Here is an 18013-nt window from a genome sequence, read left to right on the forward strand (position 1 = left end):
TTAGATAGGTGCCCATAAAGGATCCTTCTAAACACAGGATGAAGTCAAAACAGTGCAATTGCCCGAGTAGAAAAATGTAACTCCTTCCCAGGTATACCTTCTGTACGTCGTGACATACCAATTTATTTTATCCACCTCATAACACACCATCCTTTCTGCCCTCCCATACGCACTTAAAAGACTCTTAAAATACTGAAGAGACTTGAACATGTTTCTGGCACTTACTTACACTGGGAACCTGAGAATGATCAATTAATCAACATGTTAAGTAACTTCTGAAAAGACACCAAGCTACTCCATACCACAAGATAACTGGCCCGGCCTTTAAAACCTACAGGCACTGTTAGTAGACACCACAAGATGGCCAATGCCGCATGGCAAACAGTAGGTTTTGATAGTTAAACTGCACACAGAAACTAACTCTGCATTGAAATATACAGTTTATTTTCTCAAAGTCAAGCAATACCATTTGTCAGTAGGTGAGCGTTTCAGTGTCAGGCAGGAAAACTGTACATTTTCACTCTGGGCTGCAGGATCCAAACAGCTGGAGAAACATCGTGGAAACCTTTCACTATACAAAGGGGTCTAGAGTTGAGAACAACACTGGGCGAAGAAACAGCCATCCCCAGGATGTCAAAGGCAAACCATAGCACCAGATTTTTTCAAGAAGCAACAGTATATCTATTTACAGATTTACATATAACATTGGGAGGCAACCATCTTCAGGTTCACAGGGTGAGAGATTTTCAACAGTTTTAAAAAAGAAAGAAGAGAATGGTGTCTACTCAACTGTTTGGTGAAAAGGATAATATATATATATCTATCTTTCACAATATTGCTACCTTGTATGAGAAAGATCTAAATCAAAGTACTGTATACAAACACATGGTAATTATATTATTATTCACATTTCACGTACACATTTCAGAGTAACCACAATATGTAACTTTTTTTTAAAATGCCACAGATAAAACAATGCACACTTTTCTCCAAGCTAAAAGACAAGCATAATTTATTAGGGAATTGTTTAGTTTTGGGTTCGTTATTGTTAAGGAATAAGTTTAAGTACAAAAGGATCACTTGTCCTGGGAACATAGCAGCATATAACTGTGAGATGCCAGAAGACTACATTTCTGAGCCAGGAGGAAGAAACCAAGGTCAGCTGCAGGCCTTATAAACTGGTAGCTCCATCTGACCTCAACTGGTACACATCAACATCATTTCACTAAAGATTTGGTCCAGGTATACAAAGTAGTGCACTATAAGGGGGGCAACAGGCCTTTTAACATTTGCACCTGTCTGTATAGGAACAGGTTCCAGAAGATTTTTGCTCCCCAACTCACAAGGAATCCGCTGATCAGTGCCTCTCCAGTTCTCTCCTCACAAGAGAGGACTGGGGGAAGAAATACAGAAAACGTTTTAGTGAATGGTGCAACTTCAGGAATAACGGCGAAAGTTCTTTTCTCTCTTTTCAACACCTAACTACTTGTATTTTCAACCTGCTTAGCTATAGACTGGCATTCACATCAGCCTTGAAAATGGCTTCCTGTCGGGCAACCTGTTTGTGGAGACAGAAACATCTTCCATTCTACAGTGGAAATGGCATGTACACAAATTTATCCAAGACTTTCTTTGCCTGCAAAACTTTATCTTAACATAGAACTTGACATTTAGATACTACAGAATTTCTCTGCAGGTATCTGAGCAACTCAGCGCAACCTATTACTGCGCTAAATTATGAGTTAGCACCTCTTTTTAGAGCTACTGGAAATCATCCATTGTAAGTCAATGGCAGTAATAAGAGAATACAACCAGTAATCTGATACTGGGAACTAGCATTGTCTCATTTATCACTGTGCAGTGGAAACAAATAACAAACCCCACTTATGTTCACAGTTACAAAGCAGAACTGCTCTGAGTAGTGCATGGTATTTACATGGCAGAAGTGTTTATACTGCATTTGGTAGTCTGAGAAAGTGGAAAGAACAAACAACATTATGTAGGTCAACTTCAATATAACTGTCTTGTAAAACCATCACAATTTTCAGCAATCAGAAGAAAAACAGAAGCAGTGTCCTTAGCCTACATTTATTTTCATAAAGTGTGGTGGGTTTGGGGGAAGAAGAATAAACACATGCATTAAAAAACATGAGAAAGAGCAAGTAAGCCTTCTAAATAATTTAGATAAGAAATGTTTTGAACAAAATCAGCATAGTACTTCCAGCCTGTTTCTTAAATCAACTACAACCTGGTAAAGAAAATCACTTGCATTGCAGTAATAAGGTGTACAAATATGTCTTGCAAAATAATGCTTACAAAAATGTGCAGCAAGGCAGCCATTAGGTGATTTGCAAGCTGGTTTAAAAAGTGTTTAACTGAGACTGATTTTACAATTATTTTCTTCAAGGGGAAAGTGCCATCCTATATACAGTATTACAAAAAAGTGTCTGATGCCACAGGATCAGAGTGACACTATATTTCAGCAATCTGAATATATTAGCTATAAGATGTACACTTCCCCTATTCAATGGGTCTTAAAAAAAAAAAATAAAAAGACACTCAATTTAGAACTTCTAAATTTGTGTGCATTCACAAATTGCTGTTGGGTTTCCCAGCAGTCTGTACAGCATTTGAACATAAAGAAAGTATACACCCTATTCTAAAAACATTACTGTTTGCATGCACAACTGCCACAGACTTTCAGCTTACTGAGCAGAAAGGTTAAGAGTATCCTTTCCTGTGGAGCCTTCTGTAAGTTAAGCAAAGAGAAACAGCTGTAGAGACCAGCAATAAAAATGTGCTCTAAAAAATTAAATACATCATCCCAAAAAATGAAAGCATTATTGCTGTTGTGAGAGCTATCATTCTCTTGTGCACTTGTTTCTCTGCTGGACACTCAGACAAGCCAAGATACTCATTTGTATCCTTGGAAAGTCCTCATCCCTTCCTTCTTCCCATTTTTCACATCCTTGGTCAAACTCAGTCCTCTTATTTGAGCCGTTCAGGTTGGAGGCTATCAGTCAGACACTTCAGTTGCTCTTCCCCCAGCTTGATCTTGTCCTCAAGCTCCCGCTGCTCAATGATGAGGGCGGACTTCATTTTTACAAAGTGCTCATAGTCTGCTAAGTTCTCCTCGCTCAAGTAGTTTGCCAAAATGTCAAAGACGATGCGCTCTCGACGATCCAGGTTCTCCTTCAGTTCCTTTGCATCTTCATGTTGCTGGGTTAGCAGCTTCTGCTTCTCTACCAGAGTCCGCTTAGGAGAAAAGAAAAACAGTTAAAAATTCACCAGGGGACAACAGCTTCAGTGTTTAAGACTCAAGTCTGTTTTATCTGCAAAGACAACGACTTTCCTGAGAGGTGGAATAATGTTGCTCCTTGAAGTTTACTCTAATAGAATGCATTAACAAACAGAAAAAACATGTAGTGAATCAACAAAAGATGCACCATGAATTTCTATTGGCCTCAACAGCAAGAACTTCAAAGACTACTTTACTAGTTAATAGCTCAAAATAGTTGTATAAAGTATAGCTGCCTTTGAGAAACTTCAAAGTTCTCCAAATTAAGACTTCACTCAGCAACGTCTTACATCTTCAGTACGCAGCACCGAACTTCCACACTGAAACAGCTGTGCTTAGAAAACTCAGAAAGACTAATTAAGAGAGCAGTTTCTTCTTACACGGCTCCTCACACTGTGGCATTTTGCTGTTCTGCTGCAATCCGCATGGCTTCTCCATGAAATGTGAAGTCATGTAGTATTAAGACATGAGCAAAAGCTGGGGCAAGACAACAGGAGTGAAGTAAAAAAAAGCATTATCTTCCCAAAAGGGCTGTAAACATTCTGCTTTGTGCCTTCACAAGAGACAAAGTAAGAAAAAGGAGCGTTGAATGGAGACTCACAACAGAAGAGGATAGGAGCTATACCCCATTCACATATATGCATGAGCAATACAGGTGAGGTTCATTTCACCCAGCTTCACCTGTCCATACGGTCAACAGCCATACCTGAATCACTCAGCTATGCTCCCTTAGCAGTATATGGAAAGAAATGTTATTAATCTGACCTAAGTCAGACGTCTGCCTAGAAGTGACTGCCTTTTTCCAGCAACAGAGTATGGCTGGCCTACTCTGACATCAAGAATTCCTGAACAGACTTCTGAACTTAATTAAAAAGTGCCCCTAAGAGGTACCACTCCATAACTTTCAGCTTTGCTTCAGAAATGAATTTTCTTTGAGAAACTATGTCTTCAAAAAACTCAGTCTGTTCAAATAAATGTGTCCCTTTTTTCATTTGAACTTTGCGTGAAATCACACATGCTGTAACAAACCCAAAGGGTTTACAGAAAAATGCTTTTGTAGATTGCAGAATAGTCTTTTCAAGATGTATGAGACAAATAGGGATACAGACCAGCAAGCTTTAAGAGACTTATTTGCCAGAGTTAGATAGGCTCTGCTCAGAGTTGCCTCTCTTTTACCATATATATATATATATCTCATGAGATATATATATGTCTCATATATCCTGCCTCGTTTTTGAAGACAGCACAAAGCTCATAGGGTGAAACACTTTCAGACTTGTGCTCTCAATGTACTTAAAATACACTGCCTAGATGAACTCAGGAGTCACGACAGGTATGGAAGACAAGTCACAGAAATCACACATTATTAGATAAATTACAATTTAATCTTCCTTTAAGCTTGTGCCAGGGAAAAAAAAAAAACCATTGCAACTTACAAGCAGAACTATCTGCTGCAAGAGATGTAAGTACTGGCTTGCTAAGTTCACCAGAGGAACTAGGAACCAAGCTCAAATTTGGCAGAATGGCTACACCTCTCCTCAGGGCAGTCCTGCCACTGTTGTGAATACTGAGCAGCAGCAGCAAAATTAAACGAAATCTGATGAGCCCAAGACAGCATGTATCAAACAGCTGGTTGCTCAGTTGTAGTGTTACCTGCATAACCTTGGGATGAAATAGCTCTGGTTTTCAAGTCATTTGCTATTACTGTCAACATACGCGAGAACAATCAGGTGTTTAGTCCTTCATAACAATACCTGAGATTTAAGTGGTATAGTTACTTCTTACTAAGCCTATGGCATGACTAAGATAAACACAAGTAACCTGACAATTTAAGGAAAGCAAACATTACTTTTATGAACTCTGAATGACACCTTAGTACCTCTGCCCTTGCAGAGGCTTAGGGAATGCCTAAGAGAAATGGTACCTCTTGAATTTGCTTTTACCTCCATCAAAGATGGCTGACACCAGAAAGCCTGTTTTGAAGGGTCAAGTGAAATACACTGTAGCAGTCTCAAGACACCATTCCTGAGATGGCTCTTTGAGCAACGAATGGGTAAATGGCTCAGCAAGCCTAAAGGCATAAATGTCAGATGGCTTCATCTGTCAGTCTGCAACCAAGCAGAGTGCAAAGGGTTTTCTGCAGTTAGCAACGCTCTGAAGCCCCAGTGAAACACAGGCCACCTGAAGCTCTTCTGATGGAACAATCTTTAGCTCTCTCTGTTGAGGAGTTTTTTCTTTGTTTTGAACCACAGCCATGTGAAGATGAACTCTCTCCATATATCTGACCTCTCAGCATCCAGTTCTTAAACTATCCCTGGTACTTGCTCCGAGTCTTGCAATAGCAGGTCTTGTAGGCCTAGGCACCTGGTCACATATCTGGACTGCTGGTTCAGTGCTTTAGGATTCTCAGCACACTCTGGCTTTGATTGATAAGGATAGTAATGAGAAGATGCTGTTCTCACTGCACTGAAGGAAGGGGGCTGGTAGCTATTTCAGATGAAGCCTGTTTCAGAAGCTGAAGTTGAAATACCTGATACTTTTCCTTGTGGCAAGACAGACCTATGACAGAGCATCTAATAGTCAGAATATTAATTCAGCCATGATGATTTGCCTGCTGACAGAGTGTTTGTTTAGAAAGCTGCTGAGCTGTCGGTAGATCCTAGAAAGTGGAAAACCTATCAGAGTAGTTTATTAGACAGCATCAGCTCAATAAAAGTAAAAATAAAACCAGTGATCACTTGAGATATGATCCCCAGGGACTTGAGGTAATCTCCTGTTTTGTATATATGGGATATCAGTAGTTCACGAACATTATCACGTGACCTACAAAATGCCAAAGGACAACCAAAATTCAAAGCCATGCACATGCAACCGTACAGGCATTGTATTTATACTTGAAGTACCTGGGGACTTGATCCATCTGAGAAGATTCTCCAACTAACACATCTAGATATATTTCTGATGTTATTATGGCAAGACCTTGGCACCAGTGCACAAGAGGAATGGGGATTAAAATATGTTAAGAATTTGGATTTCTGCCAGTCTCAATTCTACAGCAGAGCGCACAGACAATTCCTAACTACCCTTACTACACACCACCTACTTACTTTCTTCCTTTTCCACACCTAGCCAATAAACTATTTTTATCACAGCTTTCAAACTGTGTTTCCTATATGCTCATATCATCTGGTAGCTCTTTCCCCAGCTCACACTCCCATCTTTGAGCCCATTAGGCAACTGCAACCACATTTAGAAAAAAGGAGCCTGAAGAAGGATTAAATTTCTGTAAGTTTCAGAAGCTTTGATCTGCCCTCTAATAAGCTGTCAAATACCTTCCCCTCCCCTCAGTGAGAGAGGGGCCTTGGACAGCCATTAAATAAGTATGTTTGGCAGCAGCTAGGGCCAAATAGCAGTACAGCTTCAGACTAATCCCAGCACTTAACTGGTTCCTACTGGTGAAAGAATGGAGCATGCTGAAGAAACACGACATGAATCCACAGGCCACTGAAAGAATTCTGTTACAGGACTTAGGTGTATTGCTGGCATTTCAGTCCATATCTACAAGCCAAAAATCCCACTTCATGTTCATTTAACTGTAGAAGCTATACTCACTTGACAGATACTCCCCCCCCCCCTTTATTTTAGCCTTTAAGTTTCACACATGTCTACATCTCTTCTTTGGTGCATATCTGTATTGCTAGGTATCTCCTGCCAGCTAAGGCCTGATGGGATTTGGAGTTAAACAAAATGGTGCCAGCAGAGGTGGAACCCAGTAGGTAAGAGCACCTCGAATGCTCCTGAAATTTTTACATCTGCTGGGATTCCTCCACATCACTATTGGGCTATTCTGCTTGGAGCAACATGTGCTTTCTATTGAAACATTCTTTTTGCAATGCCTCCCTCCTGCTCCCCCAGCTTTTAAAAAGACTTGATCTTCTGTCATTTCTTGCTCTTGTTCCTCAGTAAGCATTGTGGAGGAAGCTGTAGTATATGACAAATACCCAACAACCTTACAGATTTTTGACTGTATCCTTTATCCTTTAGCAAGATCTGTGTTGAGTATAAAGAAACTTTCCACATTCCAGCAAAGTGACACTCTTTTCCCCATCTTGAAGTGTTATTTTTGTTTTCCTCCCTTTTATGCTCCTATCAGTGGTTCCCTTCTTTCTTTAAGCTTTCACTGCAAGTCTGTTTTCCAGCATGGTGAACCCGAAAACACTGCTTCTTCTTGGCAATCCACTTGCAGTTCTAATATTTCAAGCAAAGGCAGCAAGGCAAAGAGAAAAGTTCTAAGAAATCCAAAGCCAATGTCTTTATGAGATTTATCTATTCACTGTCCATCATATCTTGAGCACTCCAACTGAGATAAACAAAACCAAGAAATCCCCCCACAACAGCTTCACTAAACACAGTGATATTCTTATTGGCCTTTCTCACCCGTTCTTCTGCAGAGGTATTTTCATCCAGGTTATTAATGGCATTTTCCACACGGGCCAGACGACCCGATAGTGACAGCAGGAGGTTGACCACTTTGTCAAGGTCGCCGATAAACATCTTGAATTTGTCGAACTCATTTGGTTTGCAGACTTCTTTCACAATGGCCTCTACCTCCTCCCCCAGTATATTGTTTGCTTGGATGTCTTCCAGAAGTGTCTCACGTGCTTCCCTCAGCACCTGCAGCTTCCTACTAATGCTGTCAATAAGTTCTTGCTGTGGAAAATAAGGAGATGAGAATTTATTAGCACTACTGCATTCTTCCGCACTTCTGAAAGTCATGTCAGAAATCTAGCATTTTAATACATTGAAACTCCATGTGGCATTGACAATGACCACACTACAAATAAAAACAAGTATATGCCTAAGGTCTGTACCTCTGGTCTCAGAGGTTCACAATGCTCAGCTTGAGACCTGCATTAATGCAATTTATCTTTGTGACACAACATGAAGGACTCCCACCCTTCCCCCAGCAAATATTCCTGCTGCTGCTTTGAACAGTTTCAAAGCCAGCTATGGAAGAGCATAAAGTACAGTGCATCCCTTTCTCTCTAAATACCAGGTCCATAATACCTTTCTGAAAAGCTACACTTAGAAAGACTGTACCAGGAAAACAATGCTATATTTTCCACATAACACAGTTAAAATTAGGGCACTATCTAGCTTTTTCTTCCTTTCTGCATGTTAGCATGCCTCCAATAGCAGTCCTTCCACTTTCAGAAAACCTTAGCTTTAACAGCGCATTACATTTCTGTAGGAAAATCACAATCCCTGTGGCACGAAACAGAGAATAAAACCTACTTTATCATACAAAGCAGCTCTATGTGAAGCTGTACAAAATAGCTCTGTCAAAGGACCAAACAAGCACCTTTGGCTGTCACTGTCCTAGCTCAGGCAAATATACCACCTCACCTACAGTTTGCTGGGGTTTCCCACTGCATGGGATACACATGCCCAGGCTTAGAAAAAGCATGTTGGGTGCATCACCAGCAAAGCCAGACCAAGAGCCCAGATCTCCTCCTTTGGTGACCTGTGTTCCATCTGTGCTGCTTGGCCACCTCCTTGCTTTTGGACACGAGGTCTTGTTTCTTCTGTCTCCATTAGCTTTCATTTGTGCACAAGGGGTGGAAGTCAGTTCAGTTAGTCATCTACTCTAACAGGAGATGAAGCACACCCTAAAAACGCCTCACTCATTTAAATGTAGATGCCTATTTAGTATTCAGCTAATTTCAGGTAAGAAAAATTCCCAAAGCACTCTCTAAATATACACCTCAGCACAATTTCTAAATGAAAATGACATCCTTTAAAATAATCATTATTTCAGTCCCCCTTCCCTTTTTAAAAAAAAAACACATAAAATTCCTCATGACATTCTTTAGGAACTTTGCTTTCTAAATGCAAATCTGATTACAAGCCTGCTTGATTACCCAGAAACATACTGACTGCAGCTACCACTCCCAGATGCCATTGAGCAGCCACTGCCAATTTATTTTGGGAACAAAAACAACCAACCAACCAACCAAACAAACAAAAAAAAGTCTGCCATCTTAAGAGAAAGCAATTACACCCTGAAAATTTAACAGCCATTTTGAAAGCAGAAACTCAACACAGGGATTATCCAGGCAGGTTTTCTCCCTTTTGATTTAAGATACTAAGGCCAGGTTAATCTGGATTTGGGCTGTTAGTCTGGGTGTCCAAAAGATTAAGGTAGTAAGCAGTTCTACAGATGCCTGCTTTACTGACTGATTAATCTGCAGGATTTGATTTCTCCCCCCACCCTCATCTCTCAATGCAAATGCATTTTGATTTGGATTATGTAGGTCACAGTGCTACCTTCTCATTTCCCTCAGATGACACACACATGCACAGTGCTGCTGTTTCACCACCCGAAACACAAGGGGATACTGTTGTGCTCTGTTATTATCTTAGGTTTTTCACTTCAGCAGCCATTTTCCCAGTAGCATCCTATTTAGATGTCCCCAAGCAGCTGAAGCTAGCATCTAAATGATTGCTTTTGCAGGTGTGAAGGATGTAAGTACTTGCCTCTCTAATACTGTCATATCTATTACAGAGTTAGGATCACTGATTGCTTCCTACTCAGACAAAGCAGTCTTCGGATGAAGCAACTGTGGGCTCACTTCATGCTTTTGCTAACCAGCAGAAAACCTGTACTACATGCAATATCTACTGAGCCAGGAAAGCTCCAATCTACATCTTGAAACTGGCAGATGAATAATTCATAGCTTTGAATTCTGTACCAGTAAGCAGGAAAACAATAAAATCTCATCTTTTTCCAGTAATTCTTGCTGATCTGACTAGCAACACAGAAATTAGCTCAGTGCTGCTAAGGTGGCTCACTGCTTGGCGTGCTTTACATAAATTACTCTGCTCTCAGCTCACCATTTCACATAAATTCAGCCCTAAAGCAGAACAAACCCGGTATTTCTCAATCATTTTTACACTCTTCAGGAGTTGCTGTAACTCTCTCTAAAAGCCATGAGGACTTCCTGTTTAGCCACACATGGATTTTCATTACTAAAAAAACACCCTTCTAGGGTCTTTAACATCTGTTCACTATTTTATAATTGTGGTAAACCTACATTAAACTCAGTATGTTAAGACATACACATTCCATTCCTTCTAGTTGCGAACACAGGGATCACCCCTCCCCCTCTAACTCCCCCTCCCTCCCTTAAAGACTCCATATGAAATTCCCATACTTATTTAGAAATAGTAATAATAAAAATAAAAAGCACCACCACACAATTCTGGTTTGCAGAGAATGACAAATATTACAATCATTCCATGATGGACTGCAATTAAGTTCCCTTGTAGTGGAACCAATTTCAAGGAATCAAGGAACAGGTTCTGTATATATGCCTCCTCTAAAATAACTGAAGTCATAAAGTGTGCTATTAAAGTGTTCAAGTCCTTAACAATCCCGTGTTAAACTGCAGCCAAACATGTGAAGCTGAGCCAGGCTATATATCCTGGCTGTTTTATAAAGATGCCTTGACCCACTTAGCACGAGTTTTATGTTTTCTGACAAGATCCAAGATGAAAGCCCACTGAACTGAGTGCTTGCATCTCACCATAAGTTGGGGAGCAGGGAGAGGAGTAAGGAGCAATGTGTATGTCTACACTACGTGTATTCAGAGAAGACAACGGGGAAGCTCTGCTAAAAGCTCTTCACTAAATACTTCCTATCTCATATGATTAGCAGTGCATACTGGAGATAAAGGCAGGAGTATATGAAGGGTGAGTATGATTTTCCTGTTAACAGACACTAACACAAATAAATGGCACTTTTATAAGCTTGAAGTTTAAGTCTTTAGTCTGTTGGGCAAACAAGAAAGGTTTAACACCCCCCCCATACAAACACTGCATAATTAATGAGAAGGAAACTAGTTCTAGCAAAAATGATAAACGTGACAATCGTGTGTGCCACCAGATAAAACCAATTTGTTCAAAAGCAGTGAAATCCTTAATTTGTCTGAGTAGTACAGCTGCTGGATGCAGTGGCTGTCTGGCAGAGGGTAAGTGCAGCTTTTGTGCTGCAACCATACCATGCCCCCAGTGTTGCACACCATATTGAACAGTGTGATGCAGTGGGGGCAGAGGGAGGGAAGGAAGGAAGGCTGAGGGAAAGAAAAAGCAAAGTGGTAACAGAAAACACTACAGCTCCCTCACATGCAGTGGCATCCACTCCTGCAATGAACTAGAGGTGGGAATCTCCTACAGTATCTCTCATACTTAGGAGATAATTCTTTGGGACTGGATTACTGAATGCACCCTGGCAATTCATCATTAAGCAGAGAGCTGATTTCAACTGAAAAGATTTGCACACCACTGCACTAGTGGCTTAGGTGAACAGAGTTAAACTACATCACTTTAACTGATCAAACAGACCATCTCCTCCAGCTTATCCATACTGGGAGCTGTAATTAAAATATTTTGTGCCAAATAACTAAGGAAATGAGTGTGATGATTTTACATAGCACAACATTTTCTCAAACCACAGAAATATCATTATTTCACCTTTTTAATACAAAAGAATCACAGAATGGTTTGGGTTGGAAGGGACCTTAAAGATTATCCAGTTCCAACCCCCCTGCCATGGGCAGGGACACCTTCCACTAGACCAGGTTGCTCAAAGCCCCTTCCAACCTGGTATTGAACACTGCCAGGGATGGGGCAGCCACAGCTTCTCTGGGCAACCTGTGCCAGTGCCTCAGCACCCTCACAGTGAAGAATTTCTTTCTAGTATCTAATCTGAACCTACCCTCTTTCAGTTTAAAACCACTTCCCCCTTGCCCTATTCTTTATGCCCTTGTAATAAATCCCTCCCTCTCCAGACTTCTTGTGTCTTCCTTATGAATGCTAGCCGTGGCACAGAGAGGGGCCAGCTAATGGGGATGGGCTCAGGGCTGCGGGGTTGGTTTCTGGACTGAGAGAAAAGAAACAACCCTAGGTTTGTTATCAGAAGCCAAATGGCAGCCACCACTCAGGGATGCCCACGAGCTATGCCCAAGGCAAGGCCAGAGGGCAGGGGCAGGCCCCTGGGATTCCTGCGTGCAGGGATTGCCTGCGGCCAGCATCCCAAAGGCCACCCTGGGAGGGTGCTGGGTGGAGGGGCAGTGGGCGGGGCTGCAGTTACCTGATGTTGTAATGCCACACTTGGCAACACAAGGGCCCGGGACACAGGGGATGGAGGGGACACTAAGCCACAGGGCAGAGCTGGCCCAGAGGGCAAAGACACGCAGGAGATAAACAGTTTTGGAAAGACTGCTTTGGGGGTGTTCATTAATTTTTATTCTGGTTTGGGGCTTTGTGGTTTGGGTTTGTTTTGTTGGTTTTTTTTGGTGGTTTGTTGTGGTTGTTTTGGGGGGTTAGGTTTTTTTGAAGGGTGTATTTGGCTTTTTGGTTTGTTTTGGGGTTTTGATTTATTTACGTAGAAAAAGGAAAATGAGGGAAGGGCAAGGGAAAGGAGAGAGACAGGAGAGGACAGGTGAGGGAAAGAAGAGGGACAGACGTGGGAAAAGAGAGGGAAAGGCAAGGGAAAGGAGAATGAAAGAAGAGAAGGGAGATGGGAAAGGGAAAGACAAATGACAGGTGAGGGAAGGTGAAGGAAAGGTGAGGGAAAAGTGAGGGCCAGGAGAGGGAATGGTGAGTGAAAAGAGAGGGAAGGGATGGGGACAGGAAAGGCACAGGGGAGGGACAATTGAGGAAAATGAGAGGGAAAGGAAAAGGAAAGGAAACGGAAAGAAGGACAGGTGAGAGAAATGTGAGGGAAAGACAAGGGAAAGCAGAAGGACAGAAGAGGGAGAGATGAGAGAAAGGTGGAAGAAAGGTGAGGGACAGACGAGAGAGAGAAGAAAAGGCAAGTGAAAAGCAAGGAAAGGAGAGGGAAAGGCCAGTGAAAAGAGAGGGAAAGGACACGGAAGGGCAAGGGAGAAGGAAAGGCAAGGGACAGGCAAGGGACAGGCAAGGCACCAGTGAGGGACAGATGAAGGAAATCAGAGGGAAAGACAAAGGAAAGGAGATGGAAAGGAGAGGAAAAGGCGAGGGAACGCCAAGAGAAAGACAAGGGAAAGCAGAGGAACAGAAAAGGGTAAGATGAGAGAAATATGGGAGAAAGGTGAGGGACAGGCAGTGGAAAGGAGAGAGAAACAAGAGAGAAAGGTGAGTGAAAGACAAGGGAAAGGACAGGGAAAGGTGAGTGATAGGAGAGTGAAAGGCGTGGGACAGGCGGGTTAAAGGCAAGGGACAGGCGAGGGAAAAAAGAGGGAAAGGCGAGGGACAGGCGAAGTAAATGGAAGGTAAAGGAGAAGGAAAGGGGAAGGAAAAGAGGCACAGGCAAATAAAAGGTGCTGGAAAGGCAAGGTAAAGGAGAGAGAAAGTTGAGGGACAGGCAAGGGAAATCTGAGGGAAAGGGAAGGAAAAGGAGAGGGACAGTAAAGAGACGGGAGAAAAAGATAATGTAAAAACAATGGACACATGAGAGAATGGTTAGGAAAAGGCGAGGGAGAGGATAGGGAAAGTTGAGGGAAAGGAGAAGGAAAGGCAAGAGAGTTAAAGGGGAGGAAAACAAGACAGAAAGATAATGGAAAGATGTTGGACAGATGAGGGAAAAGCGAAGTGACAAGCGAGGGAAAGGAGAGGGACAGGAGAAAGAAAGGTGAGTTAAATATAATGGAAAGATGAAGAAAAGACAAGGGAAAGGCTAGCGACATGAAAGGGAAAAGTGAGGGCCAGGTGAAGGACAGATGAGGGGAAGAACAGAAAATGATGGACAGAGGAGGGAAAGACAAGGGACAGGAGAGGGAAAGGTGAAGCAAATAATAAGATGAGAGAAAGACAAGGGAAAAGATAGGGGAAAGTGAAGGAAAGATAAGGAAAGATGTGGGAAAGACGAGGGAAAAGAGACGGACAGGATAGGGAAAGGTGAGGGAAAGATAATAAAAGGAGGAAAGGGAAGGAAAAGGAGAGGGAGAGGAGATGAAAAGGAGAAAGATAATGGAAAGACAAGAGAAAGGCCAGGGACAGGATAGGGAAAGGTGAGGGAAAGAACATGAAAGATGAGGCAAAGATGAAGGAATGATGAGGAAAAGATGAGAGAAAGATGAGGGAATTATGAGGAAAAAAAGGGGGAGAACACAGGGAAAAGCAAGGGAATAGCAAGGAAAAGAAAATAGAAAGGTGAGGGAAGGATAAGGGAAAGGTGAGGGAAAGGACAGGGAAAGGCGAAGGAAAGATAAGGGCAGATGAGGGGAAGGCAAGTGATAGTACAGGGAAAGGCACGTGAGAGATAAAGGCAAGGGAAAGGAGAGGGACAGGATAGGGAAAGGTGAAGGAAAGATAATGGAAAGAATAATGAAAGGCAAAGGAAAGGAGAGGGGAAGGAGATGTAAAGGAGAGGGAAAGAGAATGGCAAGATGAGGGAAAGATGAAGGAAAGATGAGAGAATGATGAAAAGAAGTGGGAGAACACAGGGAAAAGTGAGGGAATGTCAAGGAAAAGAAAAAAGGAAAGGTGAGGGAAGGTCAAGGGAAAGGCGAGGGAAAGCTGATGGAAAGGATAGAGAAAGACAAAGGAAAGATAAGGAACGACACGGGAAAGGTGAGGAATAGTACAGGAAAAGGCAAAGGAAAGACAAGGAAAGGCAAGGGAAAGGAGATGGACAGGATAGGGAAAGGCAAGGGAAAGGTAATGGAAAGAATAAGGAAAGGCAAGAGAAAGATAATGGAAAGAATAAGGAAAGGCAAAGGAAAGGAAAGGGGAAGGAGATGTAATGGAGAGGGAACGATAATGGAAAGATGAGGGAAAGACAAGAGAAAGGCAAGGCAGAGGCAAGGCAAAGCCAAGTGAAAGGTAATGGAAAGATGAGGGAAAGGAGAAAGAAAGGGGAGTGAAATCTAATGGAAAGACAAGGGAAAAATGAGGGGAAGGCTACAAACAGGATAGGGAAAGGTGAGAGAGACAAGGGAAGATGAGCTTAAGATGAGGGAAAGACGAGGGAAAGGCAGGGGAGAACACAGGGAATAGCGAGGGAACAGCAAGGAAAAGAAAATGGAATGACGAGTGAAGGACAAGGGAAAGATGAGGGGAAGGCTACGGATGGGACAGGGAGAGGTGAGTGAAAAATAAGGAAAAATGAGAGTAAGACAAGGGAAAGACAACGGAAAGACAGGGGAGAACACAGGGAAAAGAAAGGGAGAACACATGGAAAAGTGAGGAAATGGCAAGGAAAAGAAAACGAAGAGACGAGGGGAGGACAAGGGAAAGACAAGAGAAAAGTTAAGGGTTAGATAGGTTAAGGGAAAGGTGAGCGAAAGGTGAGGGAAAGGAGTGCCACAGGATAGGGAAAGGCAATGGAACGATAATGGAAAGAAGGAAAAAGGCAAGAAAAAGGAAAATATGAGGGAAAGGAGAGGGACAGGATAGCAAAAGATGGGGGATGTGAGGGAAAGGAGACAGGAAGGAGAGGTAAATGGAAGGGACAGGATAGAGAAAGGCGAGGCACAGCTGAGGGAAAGATAAGGGTAAGATAATGGAAAGAAGAGGCAAAAGGCAATGAACAAGCAAGGGAAAGGAGACAGATAGGAGAGGGAAAGATAATGGAAAGACAAAGGAAAGGCAAGGGACAGGGGAGGGAAAGATGATGGAAATAGATGGAAAGATGAGGGAAAGGATAGGGAAAGGTGAAGGAAAGGAGAGAAAAAGATAATGGAAAAATGAGGAATAAACGAAGGGAAGGCGAGGGACAAGAAAGGGAAATGTAAGGGATTGGGGAGAGATAGTACAGCATAGGCAAAAGAAAGATAAGGAAAGGTGAGGGAAGGGAGAGGTACAGGATAGGAAAAGGAGAGGGAAAGATAATGCAAAGAAGAAGGACAGGCAAAGGAAAGGAGAGGGAAAGGAGATGGATAGGAAAGGGAAAGATAACAGAAAGACAAATGAAACACAAGGGAAAGGCAAGGTACAGGAGAGGGACAGGAGAAAGAAAGGCAAAGAAAATATAAAGGTAAGGAAAAGGCTAGGGATAAGATAGGGAAAGGTGAGGGAAAGGTACGGAAACATGAGCGAAAGGTGAGGGAAAGAAGAGAGAAAGTATACAGAAATGTGAGGGACAGTAGAAAGATGAGGGAAAGGTAACAGAAAGAGAAGGGAAGGATGAGAAAGGCGAGGAACAGGATAGGGAAAGGGGAGGGAAAGATAATGGAAACACGAGGGAAAGGCGACGGACATGTGAGGGAAACAGGAGGGACAAGCGAGGGAACAGAGAGGGAAAGGAGAAGGACATGCGTGGGACAGGTGAGGGACAGGACAGGGAAAGGAGAGGGAAATAACAGAAATAAGAAGGAAAGGTGAGGAAAATACAAGAGAAAGGCAAAAGAAAGGCAAGGGAAAACTGAGAGAAAGGCAAGAGAAAGATGAGGAAAAGGCAAGGGAAAGGTGAGGGACAGATAAGGGAAAGAAAAGGGAAAGGTAACTGAAAGATGAAGAAAATATGAGCAAAAGGCAAGGGACAGGTGAAAGAGAGGGAAATATAATAGAAAGTTGAAGGAAAGACAAGGGAAAGGCTAGGGACAGGACAGGAAAGGGGAGGTAAAGATAAGGAAAGGTGAGGGAAAGAAGACGGAAAGGAGAGGCAAAGATAATGGAATGACGAGACAAGGATGAGAGAAAGGAGAGAGACAGCCAACCAAAAGACAAGGGAAAGGTAATGGAAAGACATGGGAAAGGTCAGAGACTAGTGAGAGACAGTTTAAAGAAAGTGGGGGGAGAGAGAATGGAAAGATGAGGGAAAGGCAAGGAACAGGATAGGGAAAGATGACAGAAAGATAACAGAATGATGAAGAAAAGGTGAGGGACATGTGAGGGACAAGTGAGGAAACGGAGAGGGAAAGGAGAAGGAAAGACAATGGAACGATGAGGGAAAGATGAAAGAAAGACAAGATTAAAGAGAGGGACAATATAGGGAAAGGTGAGAGAAATGTGATGGAAAAGAGGGAAAGGTCAATGAGAGGACAAGTAAAGACAAGGGAAAGAAGGGGGAGCGATAACAGGAAGATGAGGGACAGTATAAGGAAAAGCAATAGAAAGGCAAGGGAAAAGTGAGGTGATAATGGAAAGATTAGGGAAAGATGAGGGAAAGGTGAGAGACTGGTTAGGGAAAGGCAAGGGAAAGATAATGGAACAACGAGGGAAAGGAGAGGTAGAGGAGAGAGACAGGATAGCAGAAAGACAAGGGACAGGTGAGGGAAAGGTGAGGGAAAGATGAAGGACAGCACAGAGAAAGGTGAGGCACAGGTGATGGTTAGGGTTAGAACAAGGGAAAAAGGAAAGAATGACAAGGGTATGATGAGGGTAATACGAGGGAAAGACTAGAAAAAGAGGAGGGAAAGAGGCAGGAAAGACAAGGGAAAGCTGAGAGGAAGATGAAACAGAGAAGAAAGGGAGAAGAAAGGGAGAAGATAAAAGAGGGAAGACAGAAGAAAGCGAGAAGAAAGAAGTAAGGGAGAAGTAAAGGAGAAATAAGGGAGAAAGAAGGGAGAAAGAAGGGAGAAAGAAGGGAGAAAGAAGAAATAGGGAAGGGGGAAGAGAGAAGACAGAAGAAAGCAGAAATAGGATAGAAAGAAGGCAGAGAAAAAAAAGAGAAGATATAAGAAAATGGGTCTGCATGTTCACAATAAAGACTGAAATAAGAATGCAAAAGGA

At 42.4% G+C, this 18013-nt stretch overlaps 1 protein-coding gene across 1 annotated transcript in view; it reads right to left on the bottom strand.

The window, feature by feature from the left end:
* Positions 1–423: 423 nt before the first annotated feature.
* The window catches only part of SHROOM2 (shroom family member 2), a 132782-nt gene continuing 115192 nt past the window's right edge, over positions 424–18013 (bottom strand). The window contains exons 10-11 of the mRNA XM_061366476.1: positions 7736–8008; positions 424–3255 (exon numbers count right to left, since the gene is read on the bottom strand). Of these exons, the coding sequence (XP_061222460.1) occupies positions 2989–3255; positions 7736–8008 (540 nt within the window). The 3' untranslated portion in view covers positions 424–2988. The remainder of the gene's footprint in view (positions 3256–7735; positions 8009–18013) is intronic.

The sequence above is a fragment of the Neopsephotus bourkii genome, unplaced genomic scaffold, assembly GCF_033783945.1.
Source record: "Neopsephotus bourkii isolate Nb327-2 ecotype Australia unplaced genomic scaffold, CSIRO-AGI_Nbou_v1 NB_1346, whole genome shotgun sequence".
Classification (NCBI taxonomy): Eukaryota; Metazoa; Chordata; class Aves; order Psittaciformes; family Psittacidae; genus Neopsephotus; species Neopsephotus bourkii.